The sequence below is a fragment of the Penicillium pulvis genome (assembly GCF_028828015.1).
Source record: "Penicillium pulvis strain IBT 33274 chromosome Unknown contig_23_segment0_segment0, whole genome shotgun sequence".
NCBI classification, from domain to species: Eukaryota; Fungi; Ascomycota; class Eurotiomycetes; order Eurotiales; family Aspergillaceae; genus Penicillium; species Penicillium pulvis.
Window position 1 is genome coordinate 1,365,100 of NW_026643075.1, and position 19,263 is coordinate 1,384,362.

General features: G+C 49.9%; 10 protein-coding genes across 10 annotated transcripts; 4 read left to right on the top strand and 6 right to left on the bottom strand.

Annotated features, from left to right (window-relative positions):
• Positions 1 to 92: 92 nt before the first annotated feature.
• On the bottom strand, positions 93 to 1,451 carry tpcI (questin oxygenase tpcI; the record flags this gene model as incomplete). Its single annotated transcript, XM_057064307.1, has 1 exon — positions 93 to 1,451. The coding sequence occupies one exon, from the start codon at positions 1,449 to 1,451 to the stop codon at positions 93 to 95; it is 1,359 nt and encodes a 452-aa protein (XP_056922050.1).
• Positions 1,452 to 1,812: 361 nt separating this feature from the next.
• Positions 1,813 to 3,932, bottom strand: tpcJ (oxidoreductase tpcJ; the record flags this gene model as incomplete). The annotated part of the gene is made up of 7 exons (XM_057064308.1): positions 1,813 to 3,113; positions 3,167 to 3,184; positions 3,237 to 3,315; positions 3,365 to 3,489; positions 3,547 to 3,594; positions 3,648 to 3,717; positions 3,774 to 3,932. 7 exons carry the CDS (start codon positions 3,930 to 3,932, stop codon positions 1,813 to 1,815), a joined length of 1,800 nt encoding a protein of 599 aa, XP_056922051.1.
• Positions 3,933 to 4,174: 242 nt separating this feature from the next.
• Positions 4,175 to 4,682, bottom strand: tpcK (decarboxylase tpcK; the record flags this gene model as incomplete). Its single annotated transcript, XM_057064309.1, has 2 exons — positions 4,175 to 4,265; positions 4,321 to 4,682. The coding sequence occupies 2 exons, from the start codon at positions 4,680 to 4,682 to the stop codon at positions 4,175 to 4,177; spliced, it is 453 nt and encodes a 150-aa protein (XP_056922052.1).
• Positions 4,683 to 5,311: 629 nt separating this feature from the next.
• On the top strand, positions 5,312 to 5,868 carry tpcL (anthrone oxygenase tpcL; the record flags this gene model as incomplete). Its single annotated transcript, XM_057064310.1, has 2 exons — positions 5,312 to 5,378; positions 5,447 to 5,868. The coding sequence occupies 2 exons, from the start codon at positions 5,312 to 5,314 to the stop codon at positions 5,866 to 5,868; spliced, it is 489 nt and encodes a 162-aa protein (XP_056922053.1).
• A 272-nt stretch (positions 5,869 to 6,140) lies between these two features.
• On the top strand, positions 6,141 to 7,070 carry tpcM (methyltransferase tpcM; the record flags this gene model as incomplete). Its single annotated transcript, XM_057064311.1, has 1 exon — positions 6,141 to 7,070. The coding sequence occupies one exon, from the start codon at positions 6,141 to 6,143 to the stop codon at positions 7,068 to 7,070; it is 930 nt and encodes a 309-aa protein (XP_056922054.1).
• Positions 7,071 to 7,250: 180 nt separating this feature from the next.
• Positions 7,251 to 8,030, top strand: tpcG (oxidoreductase tpcG; the record flags this gene model as incomplete). Its single annotated transcript, XM_057064312.1, has 1 exon — positions 7,251 to 8,030. The coding sequence occupies one exon, from the start codon at positions 7,251 to 7,253 to the stop codon at positions 8,028 to 8,030; it is 780 nt and encodes a 259-aa protein (XP_056922055.1).
• Positions 8,031 to 8,319: 289 nt separating this feature from the next.
• On the top strand, positions 8,320 to 8,991 carry tpcF (glutathione S-transferase tpcF; the record flags this gene model as incomplete). The annotated part of the gene is made up of 1 exon (XM_057064313.1): positions 8,320 to 8,991. One exon carries the CDS (start codon positions 8,320 to 8,322, stop codon positions 8,989 to 8,991), a length of 672 nt encoding a protein of 223 aa, XP_056922056.1.
• A 226-nt stretch (positions 8,992 to 9,217) lies between these two features.
• On the bottom strand, positions 9,218 to 10,396 carry tpcE (Zn(II)2Cys6 domain-containing transcription factor tpcE; the record flags this gene model as incomplete). The annotated part of the gene is made up of 1 exon (XM_057064314.1): positions 9,218 to 10,396. One exon carries the CDS (start codon positions 10,394 to 10,396, stop codon positions 9,218 to 9,220), a length of 1,179 nt encoding a protein of 392 aa, XP_056922057.1.
• A 1,199-nt stretch (positions 10,397 to 11,595) lies between these two features.
• On the bottom strand, positions 11,596 to 13,068 carry tpcD (trypacidin cluster transcriptional coactivator tpcD; the record flags this gene model as incomplete). Its single annotated transcript, XM_057064315.1, has 2 exons — positions 11,596 to 12,192; positions 12,325 to 13,068. The coding sequence occupies 2 exons, from the start codon at positions 13,066 to 13,068 to the stop codon at positions 11,596 to 11,598; spliced, it is 1,341 nt and encodes a 446-aa protein (XP_056922058.1).
• A 462-nt stretch (positions 13,069 to 13,530) lies between these two features.
• On the bottom strand, positions 13,531 to 19,117 carry tpcC (non-reducing polyketide synthase tpcC; the record flags this gene model as incomplete). The annotated part of the gene is made up of 5 exons (XM_057064316.1): positions 13,531 to 14,772; positions 14,825 to 17,176; positions 17,239 to 18,339; positions 18,402 to 18,708; positions 18,777 to 19,117. 5 exons carry the CDS (start codon positions 19,115 to 19,117, stop codon positions 13,531 to 13,533), a joined length of 5,343 nt encoding a protein of 1,780 aa, XP_056922059.1.
• Between the last annotated feature and the right edge of the window lie 146 nt (positions 19,118 to 19,263).

Genomic DNA, 19,263 nt, shown 5'->3' on the forward strand with positions numbered 1-19,263 from the left:
CCTTTGAGAAGAACGCAAGACGAGCAATCCGTAAGATCGATCATTTAACTGATTACCAGGAAGAGAATGAGAATGCCATAAAAAGTCAAAATCTACGACTCCGTCGCCAGCACAAGGCCCCAGTTCTCTTGGAACCCAACACCCCATATCCACTTCCTCTCAATCGGACGGTCGATAGTACTGTCATACGCTAACTGAGCAATTTTCAACCAGGTCTCTCCTTGAATGGGAAAGCTACCCTCTTCGTCACCGTTATAAGGCCTCGAAATATCCTCGCCATGCTTCAATCCCCGCACAAACTTAGCCAAATGTCCGTCATCATGTACAGCTGTCACAGCGGTATAAAGTGCCGCCCAGTTCATCCCAGCACTAGGACCGGGTTGATATTCCATCGCATCTTGAAGACGCAGTTCAACTGCACCACTAGCGGCGTACCAGACCAAATCCGTGCGAACCTTCCATTCCACTAAACGAGCCTTCACAGCAAGAGGAATCCAGGATTGCTCCCGCACCATAACAGACACGGCCAACGCCGCAGTGATCATGTGCAAATGGAAAAAGTCGACCTTGGGAGGTTTTCCCGGTTGCTGTGCAGCACCCGCTACATACGCCGCAACATTGAAAGACTCCGCAAGCCGCCGCTGAACAGTTTCAGAATCAAGCTGGTCAACCCTGAATTGCGCTGCCAATGCGGCCAGCTCCTCGCCCGTTCGTCCTAAGACACCCTCACGCACTCTCGCAGGTCCGTCATCGAATCCCAGTGATGCATCGCGAAGTGCCTTTGTTGTCCATATATCCTGGAATAGCTCTATCAGTGGTCGTGGACCTATACCTGTCCCAATGGTCCTTCGCACATGCTCCTCAACCCGCTTGAAGTATGTTTCAAACCCCATTGAATCATGCGATGCTGCCTGGGCAAGCGCCTCAGCCACAATACCCGGTTGCTCAAACTCGATGCCCAGCGCAAGATGAATCAGAGGGTGATATAGGCCTTCGAAAAGCTGTGCGAACATCGTCTCTCCGATTTCATGGTCACTAAAACAGTATTCCTGAATAATGAATCGGTACCCGTGCGCTTCGATCTGCTTGCTGAAGAAGGCGAGGAAATCCACATAGTGATCTAGCTGCCCTATATGGGCACGAAATACCTCTGCATTGCTGAGTTGTTCAATGATTTCGGGATTGGCGGCAGGGAGTGGTTGCTGGATCTCGACTCCGTCATCGAAGGCGCGCTGAAGTTCCGTTGGCCCACCGCCTAGGGCGAGAGTCGTCAGTACAGAATGTGCGACATGGTTGTGCCCTGCTACCGCACGCCAGAAGATGTGGTTTTCGTCGTGATTTCTTTGGAGCAGCTGGTTGGCTGTTTCAGCTGAACCCGGGGGATTTTTATTCACTTGTGCGATCGTGCCCGGGTGATTGGCTGAGATAAAGATTCGTGAGGAAGTTGCCATATTCTTGGGTCTCTTTTCTTGAGCTCAAATACGTATGGTTCTCGTGAATTGGTGATGTATTAAGGAGGTCAAGGGCTCGGGGCTCTATTTAGTCTTATAGCACGGCAAGTTGACCCACGTCGGAGTTTTGCCTGGATAGGTCGAGCAGTCGTCGGGGTATTAGGATTGAAGCCCATTCGGCCAATGATTAGAGTAATGCGGATTATAGCGGACCCAATGCCAGTACATGTGTGCTCTAGCCGACAGCCATGATAATCCAAATTTCCACTATAATAGATCGATTTCGTGATGAGATCGGAAAGTTTCTAAAGTGAATCTAAAATACCGTAAACACATGTACAATTCAAACATAGAAAGTAAATTAGATGCCCGAGTCCTCCTGAATTGAATGATCGGGAATGTTCTTCGACTGATACCAATCAGACCACGACTCGCATCGATCCGAGAGTTCTCCCAAGACATCTGCTTTCTCCGCCAAACCCCCGATCTTCGAACGTTGCTCAATAAACTGCAATCCCATGCCCTCCGAGGAATGAAATTGCAGATGGCAATGCATCAACCACGCACCAGGGTTATCGATCTGGAAAGCAATCCAAGCCCACCCATTAATATCGACATTAATAACGTCCCGACGCGGTGGGTTGACGACATTGGGCTTCACATCATCAGTGAACTCGCCATGCCCTTGGGCCAAGATAGCAAAGTCATGCCCATGTAAGTGGATTGGGTGTACCGAGGGCGTTAGATTGCGTGGTGTGACGACATCTTCGACGGAGTAGTTGGCCGTGATAACGAAATACACCCATTCACCGGTGTCAAAGTCCAGCTCGATGGGAACGGTCTGTGCTGGAAATAATGTGTTGACTGTGCTGTCTTCGCCCGCGGTCAATTTTATAATGCTGGGAACTTCCCAATCAATATATAGCGGGGTTGTTTTGATCGTCCATAGGTGTACGCGTGGGTCAGGAATCCAGGGCGATGGTAGCTTATTGACTTCTCCGACAGTAAGGTAGTCCTTGATTTCCATGGTATTTGCCTTAGGACCGACGCTCTTGGCTACGACTGGGACGAGGTTGCTGGGAAGAATATCGGCGCACTCGTAGTCATTTGTAGGTGCTGGTGTAAAGGGATCTGCGGTATTGTTTGCGTCATAGCGGATAATGCCGACTTTTGTATTGTCAATGACACCAGCTTCAGCACAATACTCTGCGTGGATCCAAAAATTGGATCCATTGGTAAATTCGGCGTTCGCTTCGATGACTATGTCATAGCGTTGGCCCATGCCAATATTTAACTTGCTGGTTGTATAGGGCTCGATCGGAACGAAGTCAGAGGCGATGACTGTGAAATTGTGTCCGTCGATCCAGAACGTATAGGTTAGCAGCGTGGCTGTGTTGATAAGTCCGAACTTATAGATTGTGCCGGTCTTGAAGGTCTGCTCGAAGTAATCTTGTTTCCCCGTACAACGACTGTCTCCACCAGAATCACACTCGTATACTCCCTTGCCATTTAGCAGCGTTGACTTGGGAAAAGGTGCCAATTGACCAGCCAGCGAGATCCAGTTCAGAGTGAAGGCATCATCGTGATACCAGTCTGTCAAGGTCCATGGACCCAAGTCGACATCCCAGTTTGCACTTGTTGGACCACGGATATGAATCGGTCCTGTGATACTGTTACTTTATGAACATGAGGGTTTCATAGATATTAAATACTACCATGCAAGCCATTTGAATCTATCGGAATCTGTCAGTAGAGTGCAAGGTAAGGACTTTCTGATTGACCTACACTGCAAACTAAAGTGGGAGTGATACCACGATGTTCCATATTGGGTCGGCTTGAATTCATAGACCTGAGCTTCACCAGGCTAGGGAATTATCAACACAGGCGGTTCGCTAGGAATTAAAGAGCCTTACTCGAATCGGGCATTGTGTGACACCAGGAACGCCATCGAGCCAGTTGGTCTCAAATAACCGGAGACCATGCCAATGTACGGCAGTTCCATTGTCATTATTGGTCAGATTATTCCGGACGGTGATCCCTAAATGAGACCGGGTCATTAGTGTGGGATTTGAAAGGAGAAACGACCGTGCCTTACGAAGTGTGTCGCCCCAATCTGCGTCAATCGTGGGACCCGGGTATTGACCTAGATATTGATCAATTTGGTTGTTATGAGTTTCTTACGTGTGGTTCACGCACCATTGAATACCGTTCCGAGTCTCTCATACCCATCGGGTGTGATGATCTGCTGTGTCACAACGAGGTCGTACTATATGAAACCATTATGATCCTAGTGACTAGTGTTTCAATAGGGTCCAAACATACCTCCACTAGCTTTCCCGTTGGAACATTTGTTGGGTCGGTATAGTCCGTATCGATGTCAAACCCATCTCGCCAACAGTTTCGACTCTCTGGTGCATTTACACAGTCCTCTGCCGCCACGAGACACGAGAACGCAATGACCAGCCAGTTTTTAAGCAACATCTTTCAATGAAAATTGAAATCTGCATTTTGAAGAGTGGAAGATCTATTCTTATTTAATGACGATCTCGGAAATCAAGCTTCGGGCCATCTACGCCGACAGGGGCACGCCACACACTTCGCCCCCACACTATGACCCCGAGGGCTGTAGTCTTAGTTCTTACATCGGGGATTATAAAAACCCTACACGCGGGGCCTTGTCTTCTTTACGGTGTTGTCCAATCGAGCTATAAGTTGTTTGGTCATCAGATTATAACACAAGGCAAGCTGTCATCATTCGGGCTATCCACGGCTACGCCGTCCCGAATAATGTCTTCAATCCACCCAATAGTCATCCTACCGTCCAAAATATTAGCAGTATAACATGTAGTCATTGCATAGAGGAACTCACGAGCTCCTCTTGGTATCAGCAAAGTTCTCATGATCTCCAAATAATTTCTCCTTATACCATGGATCTTGTTTCATGCGTTTGTAGTCTTCAATGCTCTCAAACACAACTTGACTAAAGCAGTCGTAGTCGGCCAAATTGACCATCTGCGAATCAAAAAGCTGACCCATAAGCTCGCGCGTGGGTGTCTGATTGTGAATCATGGTCCACCGCTTGATCCCGTACTTGACCATCAGGTCTTTGGTCATGGGGGCCGAAATTTTGGTCATATGGTGCCGGTAGGCCTCTTCGCTCATACCAGGCTTGCGGTAGCCGCAAATAGTGAGGCAGAGGTATTTGCTAGGTGGGTTTGATAGACTGGCCATTTTATCTGAAAGGTTTCGAATCGAGATTTCAAAGTATATCCATATATGTCGATCGAATTGAGACGTAGAAATGCCGGGCACTGCAGGGTCATAAATATCCTTCGGTATCGGTCAATCATACGTAACACTTGATTACGGCGTGCCATGGCGATCAGGTATTCTAATATACTGATTGGTCAACTTGAACCGATCTGCCCCACTCCTCTGGGTAATCCCGATCGCTTTGTTCACTGTCTGTACGCCCTCCGGGAAAGATTGTAAATTTGCAGGTTAATTTGAAGTCAGACTGTTTTATTTAAATGAATCAAGCCTTAAGAACTTGTCTGTTCAAGATAATCAAGGGCTTACTACCAATACAAGGCGTGGGACTTGGTGGCTTTCGACTGACTGCTACTGCTGGTATTGATATTCAGGTATTCTAACCTTATTGCCAGATCAAAACCGGACTAATTATCCATGTAAGGTCGAAGCTTATTATCGATGGGACGCCTTATGGAGGGGTGGGGTTCCCCGACATCATCATCCATAATATGTGAGGCAAATAGTCGATACCTCTGTGTATCTCTCGCAGCTCCAACCGAATCATTGAATCTGGTTTATACGTTCCTCTCACCCGTGAAATACAAATCATGTCACAAATCCCTGGTCAAGTCGGCATCCAGGCCGCTGCCGTCATCGCTGGCTCATTTTTATCAGGTGAGTATAACAATTTAGGACCATAGTCTACATAAAAGAAGCAACCTTCGAGCTAACTTATGAAACAGGCGCAATGATGTCTATATCCATGATCACGGTCCCAGTCCTGCTAGACACCAGCACCCAATCTGACCAATTGCTGGACCAATTCATGTCTCTCTACAACTTAGGCCATAAGATCATGCCAACCCTCTCGGTCTGCACCTGTGCTCTGTACATGTTTGTGGCCGGCAAAAAACGAACCGCAGGGTTGCCATGGTCAATTTACGCTCTCGCAGCGGCAACGACCATTAGTATGGTGCCATTTACGACGATTGTCATGGTCCCAACCAATGACGCATTGTTTGCGTTGCATGCTTCGTCAGAAGCTGCTCTCGAGGAAGTACGAGGGCTAATTGTCCGATGGCAGTGGTTGCACGTAGCGCGCTCGCTTTTTCCATTGGCGGGGGCTGTAGTAGGATTGAATGGCCTGTGGGCCAATCTTCGTTGAGAGAAACTGTAGCGAGTTGTCTGGTGTCGGCCGATTGCGGTTTAACCATGTACTTTCGTCGGGCTTTCTTGCCCGAATTTGCAGGTTGTTTTCACTGAAGGATTCGTGTTCGGCACCTCGGGGTAGATCAGGTCATCCCAGGTCATTTGGTGAGCCGAGGATATCTGTTGATTACTTGGTCTCTGCTCCTTCAATGTTTGTTATGAATACAATCATCCAAATTGGATTATTTTTGCAGGCCCCTATTATTCTACAGTTCTGATTGATACAGAATGACACTAGACACCAACGATGAAGTCTTTGCGCAAGACGCTGCGTTCTGGCACAATTACAGTAAAGGTCGTCCACAACCCCCACCTAGTCTTTTCCAACGCATCTACGACTACCATAGGCAGAAAGGCGGGCACTTTGGAGTGGTTCATGACGTGGGTGCTGGAAATGGAGTCTATTCGCGCCTGTTGCGATCTCAGTTTCAACATGTCATCGTGTCGGATGTGGTCCCCGAGAACGTACAACAGGCCGAAGCGAGACTTGGCACGGACGGGTACACCTACCGCGAGGGAAAGATGGAGGAGATCAGAGATATCGCAGACGGGTCTGTGGATCTGGTCCTAGCCCTGAACGCCATCCACTGGACCGACCAGAAGGCAGCTGTGGAAACCATCGCGGACCAGCTGAAGCCCGGTGGTACGTTCGCCGCTGCAACGTTTGGGGCTGCGCGGTTCCGCGACGCTCGGGTCCAGGATGTATGGGAGCGTATCATGATAGAGGGTGGTCGACTTCTGCTGAAGACAGCCGAGAAACCTAGAGATATGATCAATGTCATGGCCCGCAGCCAGGATCGCTACAATGTGGCACCCCTAGATGAGCAGTATTTCCAGCCCGGAGTACAGCGCATCTTCCTGAACATGGAGGCCGGGGGGTTGACCGGCATTCTGCCACCCGAAAATCGGGTAGATGTGACGGATCCAGACTTCACCGGGCCAAATGATGTTTTGGCGGATGAACGAGACGAGGGGTGGTGGTTTGAGTTGAATCTGGATACCTTTCAGGAGCATTTTCGGTCATTTCCTCATGCTGCTCGGGATCCCGAGGTTTTTGCACCTCTTTGGAAGGAGGTGGAGGATTTGGTGCGGCAAGGAAGTCGGCTTGATGGATACTGGCCTGTTGCGGTGATTTTGGCGACGCGAAACAATGATTAGCCTATCTGCATGTCGGGGTATAGGATCGGCATAATGTAGTAGATCGCACTAAGAATGAATTCCCCCGACCCGACAATCGGGCTATTTAGAATCAGGGTTTCAGTTAATATCACCTGTTGTATCTTTTCTAGGGTAAATTCCTGACAATGATATTGGTCAATGAGAGGCAAATGAAATAGAATGGCCTACGCAGTTCTTGGAGCGACAGGAAACTGCGGTACGGCATTGATCCATCAGCTCCTTCAGTCGTCCGTCCCGATTCATGCCTATTGCCGAAATAGACCCAAACTATTAGACCTGATTCCCGAGCTCGCAGATAGCAAGCAGGTGCAGATCTTTGAGGGTAGCATTCACGATGTCACCCTTCTGACCGACTGCCTCCGTGGCACCCGGGCAGTCTTCCTCGTGGTTTCCACCAACGACAATGTCCCCGGCTGCCGCATGGGACAGGATACAGCCCTCGGGGTAATTAAAGCGCTGGAAGCCCTGCGTGCCGAGTCAAATGATGTCATCATCCCGAAGCTCGTGCTTCTTTCCTCCAACACGATCGACGATCAACTATCCCAACACACGCCGCCCTGGGTGCGGTGGATCTTGCTACGCTCGGCGTCGCATGTTTACCACGACCTTCGGGTGACTGAGGATCTCCTCCGTGCGCAACACGAATGGTTCTCGACCATCTTCATCAAACCTGGAGGGTTGTCAGTGGATGTTGCGCACGGGCATGCCCTGAGTTTGACGGAGGAGCGTAGCCCCCTGTCCTACGCCGACCTAGCTGCAGGGATGATCGAGGCCGTGGATGATCCCGACGGCAAGTGGGATATGCGGAATGTAGGGGTGCTGTCAGTCAATGGACCCGCCAAGTTTCCCCGAGGAGGGCCTATGTGCATTGCCATGGGTTTTATCAGGCACTATTTGCCTTTTCTGCATCCTTATTTGCCATCGACGGGACCAGCCTAGTTTTGGGCGATCACTGGTATGTTCCCATATGTTTTTCGCCATCTTGGCATGCTATTGGTCAATAAATAACCAATCCCTGCCATCGGTGACTCCAAAACCCGACTCTCCGTTACTACATTAGTAATGCTTTGTTATACTTTAATGCTCATGTTGCATCATATGTTGATTTCTACGGTGACCTTTTAAAGTAGGATGTATCTTCTTTTGAATTAATTCCAAGTTCACATATCCAATCCATTTCTTGACCAACCTTGGAATACTGAATATTAATCTTCTCACTACGTCTACAATGGCATCCAATATCCTTCCAATCAAACTCTGGGGAAAAGGTGGTCCCAACCCTCCCAGGGTAGCCATAATTCTTGAAGAGCTGGGCCTTCCTCATGAGTTTCAACCCATCACCCTCGCAGATGTCAAAACTCCGGAGTACCTTGCAGTCAACCCAAACGGTCGACTCCCCGCCATCTACGACCCAAACACTGACCTCACACTCTGGGAATCGGGGGCTATCGTCGAATATCTAGTGGAGCGCTACGATACTTCTCGCAAGATCAGCTTCGAGCCCGGCTCCAAGGAAGCCCAGCTCGCGAGACAGTGGCTTTTCTTTCAGGCTTCCGGTCAAGGTCCTTACTATGGCCAGGCGTGCTGGTTCAAGAAATTCCATCCTGAGCGGGTGCCCAGTGCGCTGGAGCGCTATGTGAAGGAGATCAATCGGGTTTCAGGCGTGGTGAATGATTTCTTGAGTAAGCAGGGGGCGGGCGAGGGCGGTCCGTGGTTGGTGGGGGGACGGGTTTCGTTTGCAGATTTGGCTTGGGCCAGTTGGCAGATCACGGTGACTAAATTCATTCAGGAGGAAGATGGTTATGATGTGAATAACTTTCCTTTCGTGAAGGATTGGTTGGACCGCATGATGAAACGGGAGACGGTGAGAAAGGTGATTGAAGAAGGTCGGAAGCTGTAACCCTTGGAAGCCTTGGGTTTGGCGTTGACCTATTTGTTATCTCTCCGTTTTGATGTTGATAATTTGCTTGTTATGATAGTATCATTACAGAGGGATTTATTCTAACGAAACTCTTTCATATTGACAATGTTATTATTGTCGTAACTTAAGCTTATACAATGTATCGCTGAAACACTGTAACATCTAGACACATTCTAAACAAACTCTCTAAACACACTTCCTTTCACTATTGTTCCGTTCGCAAAGTCTGAATTAAACTCATGGATAATATCCCTAGCCGCCTCTGTAATTCTGGCTCCAACTGGCCCATGACAACGTCGGAAAGTGCCGATGCGGTGCTCCTGCACGCCTGTAACCTGGGCGAAAGCCGGGCCATGCATTGCTGTACACGGTGCAACTCCCCGAGAACGCGCTGGGCAGCTGCCATGTGAGAATCTAAATCATCATCCCCCATCAAATCGCCATCGACCCCAATCGAGGAGAGTGTCAATCGCTGGGACTGAGCTTGGGGTTTGTTAGCAGAGGCGGCTGCTGCGTACCGATCGAAGGATTTGAATAAAACCAAGGACACGATCGCAAGGAGGTAGCTGTCCTGCGAGCAAGCGCATTGAAGAATTGTCTCAAGGGTTTCCATGGTCTGTTGACAGGTCGCGATGGTTGTGTCGAGAAATTGGGCCACCCCTTTGGAATGAGATTGGTCTGTCTGCACTCCCGCAACAGGGTCTGTTGTGGCCATCTGCTTCAGCAGGTCCAAAGCATGTGGGAGGCAGGAACAAGGGGAGTTGAACGATGGCGATTGCTGTCGATCCTGGTTCCTTGTGTCTGTGGGGAATAGAACCTTTGGATTAGGCATGGAGACTGGCCGCCCAAAGAGGGAGATGGTATCTTCCGGGGGTATGGCACTGTTGGATCCACTGACACTGCTCCTGCTGCTATTCATTTGTTGACCCACGGTGGGACCGAGTGGTCCCGGGTCCAGAGCATCAAGGGCGACCGATTCGCAAATCGAAAAGGGTGCTAGATAGTCATCAAATTCGGTGCTCCAGGTCGTAATGGCCGAAGACAGGGAGGTATCGGTCTGGTGGAAGAGATTGGAAAAGGTATCGGAATCGCTGGGAGAGGTATCATCCTGCACGGACGGGGGTTGCTGATCTGGCAGCGTGTGCGTCGCAGGGCAGTCTAACTCTGGCAGCAAGTGTGGAGTGGTATTCGTGGGCACAGGCGCAGAAGCTTTATCCTGTTGTTTCCGACCAGGCCGCTTGGTGATGAAATACTCACAGATGGTGCTCCGCCGCCGACATCGTGCACATGTTGGTTTCTCTTTCGAACATCGCACCTTCGATACTGCACAAGCCTGGCAACTCCCTCGGAGCTTGGGACTATCATCTGCCGGGGGTGAAGGCATTGTGTTGTTAGAAGATCGTCGGGTCACCCTTTTCTTGTTTCTAAGAGACAGCCATATGGGCCAACCTCAAATCTTGCACTTGAGCAATCACAGAGTTTGGACAAGGATTCGAGGTTGCAGGATCCAATAACTTGGCACAGAAGGCCACGAATCATATGCTGACATCATGAAGACACCAGGGTTCGTTATTGAGTATCTTTGAGAAAGAGGGGTTGCATCTACTGATGTGCAGGATGCAAGAAATTCTTTTCTGTATGCTTGAGACTGCCATGGGTCTCGGAGGACGCCCTAAGCAGGGTATTAGAGATATGAATCTTCTAGGTACCAACGGCATTGTGGCTGAGGTCGTCTTGAAATGCGGAGGATCGCTCCTTTTTGGGTTGCCTGAAAGCGCTCGCAGGTTGTTGGGCCGAGGAAGACGCGTTCCCAGAAATCAGTGGAGACCCTGACTTGGCACGGCACTGCGATGGTAAGCCTCTGGCGACTGATGTAATGGCCGAAAAAGAACAAAGGATTCTACGCCATTTGTAACTACTACATTATCAAAACTTTCATCTCGTAGAACCATTGATACATTACTGGTCGGTCACCGGTTTTCACCAATAGATAATCTTGCATGAGGTCCTTCCTTCCAATGGCCTGACTGCATGTTCAATTTTGAGTTTTCTAGGATAGGGTCTACATAAATAACTGCGATCAATATGATATCAATTATACTAACCCTAGATAATCGTGTTTCAGGGACGGTGTATTCCAGAGAAATGGTCGTCGTTGTTCCAAAAATATTTACGTAAAGAGTCCCTAGGAGATCCACTGTTTAAGGCTTTCAGGGGACCTTTGTCTCTGTATTGTATTTTTGTAGAAGAATCTTTTCCAAAGTACTATTACGGGTATGAACCCCTGTCAGTAATTAAACAGATTGGCCTTCCACCGGGCAACATTACGACATATGGGGACGATGCAACAAAAACGACTATCCAATGGAACCTGCATGTTACAGGCTTTTCCGAAAGCCACTGTCGAGCTTGATATGTCAAACAAAGAGAAGTCCCAAGCTGCAGACCCACCATGGCTAAATCGGGCTGAACGGCAGACTTCCAATCGCTTTCATTCCGCTTGGCGCAACTTTTTTGCCACCAAAATCTCGATCTAGCCCCCTCAGCTGCTCTGACGAATTACCCTGACTTACGGCGAAAGCGCTACGATAAGCCAGACTCCAGCAGGGCTGCATCTAGGTCAAGCCAGCCCTGGTACTTTATAGCAAGCGCCACAGTGAGATGATTGCGTGCTTGCAATTGTTCCACAACCACCAGTCGGCCTTGGGAATCACCAACCGAGCCCACCAAATCCACTACTTCGGCGACTTCGGGATCGCGGTCGGCCCCCAACTGAAACAGGGTCAGATCGCGCATGCGCGCCAGGGTCTCGATCTCCCGATCCACCGTGCCCGGTGGGGGCAGCATGCGGGCCGTGACGATCAGCAAGGCGCGGCGGTTGGTGGAGAGGATGGCACAGTAAGCCTGTAGATCCATCAGAACGATTGGCCTTGAAGACACACAGGCGGAAAAAGGGAGATGCAGGATGTAGGCTGCTGCGTCAACGACTGTTTGAGGTGTGCCAAGAGCTCGTGTCTGCACATTTATTCGGGGATTGTAGGCTTCCAATGACGATATCTCCCCATGTGGCGCTAGGGGCCTGCCTAACTCCGAATTGCTTGCGTCAGTTTGTACTAGGATCTGCAGGGCGGGGTATAGCTCTGATAGGGCACGGGCGGTTTCAGTGGATTGGGCTCCGGTCTGTATGTTGAGTAGCCAAGAAGTAAGCCTCCCGATGCAAGTAAGCGGCAGATGATCACAACACATTCCTTCAAAATGCGACATCGGGGGAAAATTGGGAAAGGAAAATGATGGTAATGCAAGCATAGTTACCTCGACGATGCAGGAGTCGCCTAAATTGGCCCAGTCCAGGCGAGTCAGAACCTCAGTAAATCGGTTGTCGAAATGCCCCGTGTACTGTAGGAAGGCAGACCACTGACGTTGCAGCTTGGGGGCCATGCTGCAGGCTTTGATGAAAGGGACAGAGGTGGAAAAGGCCAGGCTGTATCCACTCTCGAATGGAACGTCCCCCGTTGTGGGGTGCTGTACCGCGGGCTTCATGTGCAAGGCACTAGGCGTGCAGCACTCGGCGAGGAACATAGTAGCATCCCTAAACCGGCGATGGGAGACAAACCGACTCGACAGGGGGGTATGCATAATTTGTCCCGGTTGTGGCTCCTGCAGGAAACCTCGCGATGCTGTCATACGCACCACACGGGCGAGCGCTGTCTCTTGGACGCCAGCTAATTGAGCTAGATTCTTGATGGCGAGGTTGACCCCGAGAGGCAGACAAATTAGAACCTGGAGGCTGCTCAGCCATTGGACGCTGGCCAGCATCTGGATCTCCTTGGCCATTTTCTGCACAAAGTCCTCTGAATCTTCAAGTAGCACTTGTATCTTGGCCACGTTGGCTAAAATTTTGCGCCGGTCCTGGTGAAACTGTTCCGGGGCGTCTTCGGAGATGCTCAATTGTGGTCCGGAAGACGCGATGTCTGCATTCTGGCAATACGTGACAATACTCTGGGCTGCACAAGCAAGCTCATTGGCATAGATCTCCAGCTGGGTGATACTGTTCATGGTGTCTGTGACTGTGACTGTGTTCAAATTGATGGAGGAGATTGATCATTCTAAATATCATAGGCATGGATGGAATTAATATCTCGTGACAGATCATTCGCCATACTAACATGGATATGCATTCAGGCCTTGGCAAATAAAAGGCCTCAATATACCGATGCCGCTGTATGAAACAGAGCTCATGTGATAAGTCAAAAACTGGCTAGTCAGTCAAAAGGGAAACGCTCGATGGCAGGAGGCTTTGACGACGCGCGGGTCAATCCAGCGGGACAAATCCACCCACAACCATCTACAATAGCACACAGAAGCTTATGGAAACATTCGTCGAGATGAATTGAATGATGTGCAGGAATGTGTATTCTTGAATTGTCATTATCTCGTAGTGCTATGCTTTCCGCCCGTAAGGAGCCGAAAGTGACAGGACCAGTCAAGTAAGCCACGAAGTTCACTTTCAATTTACCTTTAGCTGTAGTACTCCAGCAACCAGCTCTTCAAATCTCCCACTGTCGGGTACTCTAGAAAGAGACTTCCCGTAACTGTGACTCCAAGCTCCTCCCGAAATTTCTCAGCAATGACCAAACTCATTAAACTATCCACACCAAGATTGGCAAAGTTAGATTCTTCGGTGAGGTCTTCCCGCTCCATACCGGCTTCGCGTGCCACCAGCAAAAGAGCTTTAGCCGCAGTGCTGGAATCGTCTAGAGCAGCCTCATTATTTGGCGTCTGATTTTGAGGAGCGGTTGGTGCAGCAGCGGGTACTGCTAAAGCAGCAGATACAGGTGCAGCAACTGGGGCTGGAGGAAATGCCGTGAGCGGAGAAGTATGCGTAATCACTGGCGCTGAAGCAGTTGCACTATGGCCCTGCGTAGACTGACTGACATCAGCAGCTGAGAAGAACCGGTTCAGAAGTAGACGAGGATAGCGGCGGAACTTTATTCCACCGACCATCCCAACAATAACATCATCCTGCAGCACGTAGACATCACCAAGGAAAATGCTAGGGTCTTCAACGGTGGGAATCATCTTGACGTAAGAACGGTATTCGGCCCCAGCCACAAGGGGCTGCGCAAAGCGCATCGATTGCCAACCGGGTGTCACGCAAAAGTTAGCATGAGTGTCAACAGCATCAGAGACGTTCATGACGAAACCAGCCAAGTGCGCCACGCTGTCAATGAAATATGGGGGCACTGTCCAAGTACCTCCTTTTCCGATTGTCAGCTTGACATTTGCAAAGGCTTCTAGCTCGTGAAGCACGACAGATTGCATTCCTCGGTATTTTTCAGCGTAATTAACCAGATTGCTTGCGAAGAGATTGTAAGCCATGCGGTGAGAGAATCGGTTCGCGATGCCCTCTTCTGCTAGACGCTCCAGGGCTTGGATGCGGCCTTGAATGAAATGAAGAGCAGGTCGCCATGAGGTTAGCCATTCTGTCGGCTCGCTAAAATGAATTCTCGCACTCGCAAACGGGTCGTCCACGGTGCCATCGGAGAAGGAACTGCGCCACTCAAGGACGAGGATTCCGGAGTTGATATCATCGGTAGTAGCAGATACTTGGAGGAGCTGAGGCTGGCTCGTATCTTTGTGCGCGACTAGCCCTTTCAGCACTTCGAGGTTCGTGATGTTTATCCCAGGTATTATGGCCTTTGGTTTTAATTTCTTAAATACGTATTCACCAAGGGTGAATCCGATATCTGCATGGATGGACTGATGAAGAAAGTTAGAACTGACATTATTGATCTGTTCAGATACAACATACCGAGGTAACCACACCACATCCATTCATTTTGTGCCCATGGGCCGCTGCAAGGAAATCTGCTTGCATCAAATCTGACTGCATGACGACTCTTCCAGCTGAGCCCTCGAAGTTCTCCTCGATAATCTGCTGGACAGTCGATGTTCGCGGGCCTGGCGCCACAGCCCCGGATACGACCGTGCTCTTTCTGGTCTCGAATTCCGGATTTCCCTTCGTCAGGGCCCAGTCACCTTTGTATTGAATCCAGTAATTCTTATTATTCCAGCTGTATGTAGGCAGGTCTAAGAGGCGTAGAGCATGCTCGAATGGGCGATGAAACTCATTCCAGTCAATATCAACACCCGTTCCATGAAGGATTCCTAGACTTCGCGTCAATGTCACCCAATCGTTTTCGCCTCGACGTAGCGAAGGAACCAAAGCACCCGAGGCCGAAAGAGTGGACTTCACGAAATTAATGGACACCGGATGTGGCCCAACTTCAACCCAAACAGTCGTATCATCAATTGTGAAAATTTTCTGCGCGCTCTCAAGGGCGGCGCTGAAGTTAACCGCTTCACGAGTTGCTCGACGCAGATAATTTGCATTCACTGTCTTGTCATCAAATATCACCTTTCCGAGAAGAGGTGAAATGATGGGCAAGTTGGGGGCGTTGAAAACCACTCCCCTCCGTGCGATTTCCTCGTATTCATCCAAAATGGGGTCCGTCTGTGCAGAATGGAATGCAAACGCAACATCTAGGCTTGTACACCTGTGCCCATCCATTTCCAAAGCTTGAGTGAGCGCATCGATCTCGCCACAGGTTCCGCTCAAGACGGTCTCCTTTGGCCCGTTGATACAGGCGATCTCGTATGGTTGATTGCCAGCGCTCTGTGCAATTTCCTCGACGGATGCCCGTACTGCTAGCATCCTATGGCTACCGAGTTTACAGCTCTGCTCCAGCAGCCTGGCGCGCTCGCCTGCGAGGAACAGTGCATCGCTGGCGGATAACACACCGGCAATATGTAATGCCGCAAACTCTCCAAGGCTGTGACCAACCACCACCTCGGGCTTTACACCAAGCGACGCCCAGTACCTGGCAAGTGCAATCTCCGTGGCAACCAGAGCGAGCTGCGTCACGACTGGTGAATGGGCGTGATCCTTCGGGTAACTCCCATCAAGAGCAGGGACAAAGGAAGGAAACCCCTGGATCTGTGCGAACGAATTCAGGTCCAGGATCTGGGAGCGGAAGTACGGTATATCGCGGAAAATGTCAAGATTCATGGACTTATATGATGCCCCCTGGCCAGTAAAGGCAAACGCTACTGGGGGAGGTCCTGTCGGTGGGATAGGCTTGTGGGAATCGACAGAGCTTAACCACGATGTAGTTTGCTTTTTTAACTGTTCAACATCTGACACAGCCACAGCCAGTCTATGGTTGTGGTGATGGCGCCGGGCCATAGTCGAGTAGGAGAGATCGGATAGTGGGACATCTGGATTGGCATTCAAGTATGAAATGAACCGCTCGAGGTTTCCCTTCAACGAGAGCTTGCTTTTGGCAGATATAGACACCAAGTGTGATTGGCGTGGGTCAATACCGGCGGTTTCTCGGAGCGGGGCTTCCTCAATTGCAAGGGACGTATTGCCACCAGCAGCACTGAAGTTGTTGACTACAGCGATACGTCTTCTGCCTTCTGAGCGAGGCCATGTCTGCTGCTCAAATGGAATATATAGACCGCGCTTTTCCAAGTCCTTGGGGAGCAGAGGGTTGATGTGTTTTTTAATGCCGACATGTGGAGGGATCGCACTCTTTTGGAGCATGAGAAGAACTTTCAATAAAGCCGTCGCTCCAGCGACTGCCTCCCCGTGGCCCACATTTGCTTTGACCGCGCCAACGTACAGAGGGTTCTTGGAGCTTCGTTTTCTCGCAGCTGGAACGAACACGTCCGACACTGATCTCATCTCCTCAAAGTCGCCAGCCTGGGTGCCTGTGCCGTGCAACTCCACATAGTTGACATCAAATGGATCGACGCCCGAATCGCGCAGTACCTTTCGAAGTAGGTAGCTCTGTGCGCCAGCGTGGGGGTGAGTGATAGATATGGCGTCTGCCGAGTGGTTGGTTGCTGCACCAAGGATAACACCCAAAATGTTATCATTGTCAGCTTCGGCATCTTCCAGTCGCTTCATCACGAAGGACACCACTCCATCTGCGCGACAATACCCATCAGCCTCGCTGTCCCATGTTTTGCAAGCATTCGGAGTCTTGGACAAAAAGTGACCATGGCTGAGGCCAGCGAAAGCATCGGAGTTTGTCAAGACGTTCACACCACCAACTACTGCAGTATCAGTAGCGCCATTCCAGAGTGATGTACAGGCAGTCTAATACTGTAAGCAACGGTCTTGAACCTTATTTCAAACAATAATCAAATCATTCGACTCACCTCAATAGTTGCCAGGCTGGATGAGCAGGCCGTATCGATGCTGTAGCTGGGTCCCCAAAATTTGAAAAAATAATTGATCCGCCCGGGGCCAAATGCACGACAACCACCGGTGATAAAATACGTGCTGACATCCTGCGCTGTATTTACCTCACGGTAATCATCACTGGCCTGGCCGTAGAATGTACCAATGCGGTGTTTGTTTGTCGCCGGTGTGCGATCGGGAACGTATCCAGCTCGTTCCAGTGCTTCATACGCGGTCACCAACGCCAGCCTCTGCATTGGATCGGTTTGCTGTGCCTCACGAGGAGACATGTTGAAAAATGGGGCATCGAAAAGACCCGGTTCCTCGATGAAGCAGCCAAACGGGGTGTGGCTTGTATTTGGGCGTTTTCCCGTTGGGTCGCAGTGGGAATCGACATCAAAACGATCTGGCGGGATTTTTCGATGAACATCAAGGCCCCTTTCTAGGAGTTCCCAGAACTTCTCGGTATCTGTGGACTCTCCAGGCAACCGACATGACATTCCAACAATCGCAATCTTAGATTGGGCCGTTCCGCGGGGGGTCTCTTCCTCGTTGGTCTGGAAGATCCACGACAACAGATCATCTGTTGTTGTTTTAGTATCGTTGAGTTCGGATTCTACTGCGGCAATGAGATCGTGGATTGGCAGTGAGTTTCGAATGGCCATTATTTGGCACTCGGATATGGTAAGCATGCTTGCTTGCTGAATAAACACGCTAACCACATTATCCCACTGGATGGCCTTTGTGAGAATTTCGTAAATGATCTGTTCAAATAGTTCCGCTGCAGTGTTCGCGGGAAATGCATTGCCGCTGCTGGTCGAGATGACTGGTATTCTGGGTACTAGTCTGGCGTTCAAACCATCGATAGATTTTGTCCGCACCACACACTCCACGTGTGTTTGATTGTAGATATGGCTTGCATGGCACAAGCCACCAAAAACTGGCAATGCAATGAACTTGCGGTCTCGGAAAAAGTCTGCAGTCCGAAAAAGTGCCTTCAACCTTGCGGGTGGTCCGCTCACGGTAACAGAGGTCTGACTGTAGGCACTGACAAACACTTTTCCGGCCTCGGGAATTTTCTGTGCATCAGAAACAATAAGTAAAGCGACTCGGGAGAAATGGAAAGCGGCTGTTAACTAACCGCTTTAGCATGGATCTCGTCCAGCTCCTGCTGAACCTCGCTTGAGGCCACATTTGGCAAGACGTAAGCCCAGCTGTCAGGCGGACCACTACCTGATAACTCACGAGCTTGCAGGTTGTGTGACACATCATCGACGAGAACACCAAGACGAAAAGCAAGACGGACCACTTCCGCGCCGGCAACAGGAATATCAGCCAAGGTTGAAGAAAGAGATACCGCTGCGGTGGCTAGAAGACCAATACCCAGACCCGCCAGATGTGCATGAGATGAATCAAAGTCATAATTTTCCGGGGAAGTCTCGTAATAGCTATTATTGGCGTTAGTTGGAATCTTTTTCACTCGGAGAAGAAAGAGGGGGAGGACGAGAAGACATACCCGATGAATGCTGCCAGTTCCACGGCACATAGGAGCACTCCGTCGATCGACGCACCCAAAGGACCAGCACGAAGATCATGGTATTCAACGAAAGCCAAAACAGAGTCAAAAGAGGGGACTAAGCTCCGCAAGGCTTGTGGTAAATCGCGAACTTCGTCACGGATCGCAAGAGTGGCATCTTCTAGAAAACGAGCAAGAATGTGATAGCGTCGATCTTTACTGTGAAGATGTAGTTGGCGGGCGAGGTTTGGCAGAGCATCAGGAGGGAACTCATTGCTGAAGTAAACGAGCTTCAGTCTGCTGAATTCCGCCTTGGAGCTGCTAGAAGGAGTCAAATTCATGGTTGAGATTTTTCAAGTCCCATGGGGCTGAATTGTTGAAACCACCAGATGAGCCTCCAATTATCAAGGTAATGCTCTAGATAAAGTGAGGTTCGAGAATACCAGTGAGATCTGTTTACACCGACAATAAGGCACCAGAGCCATGG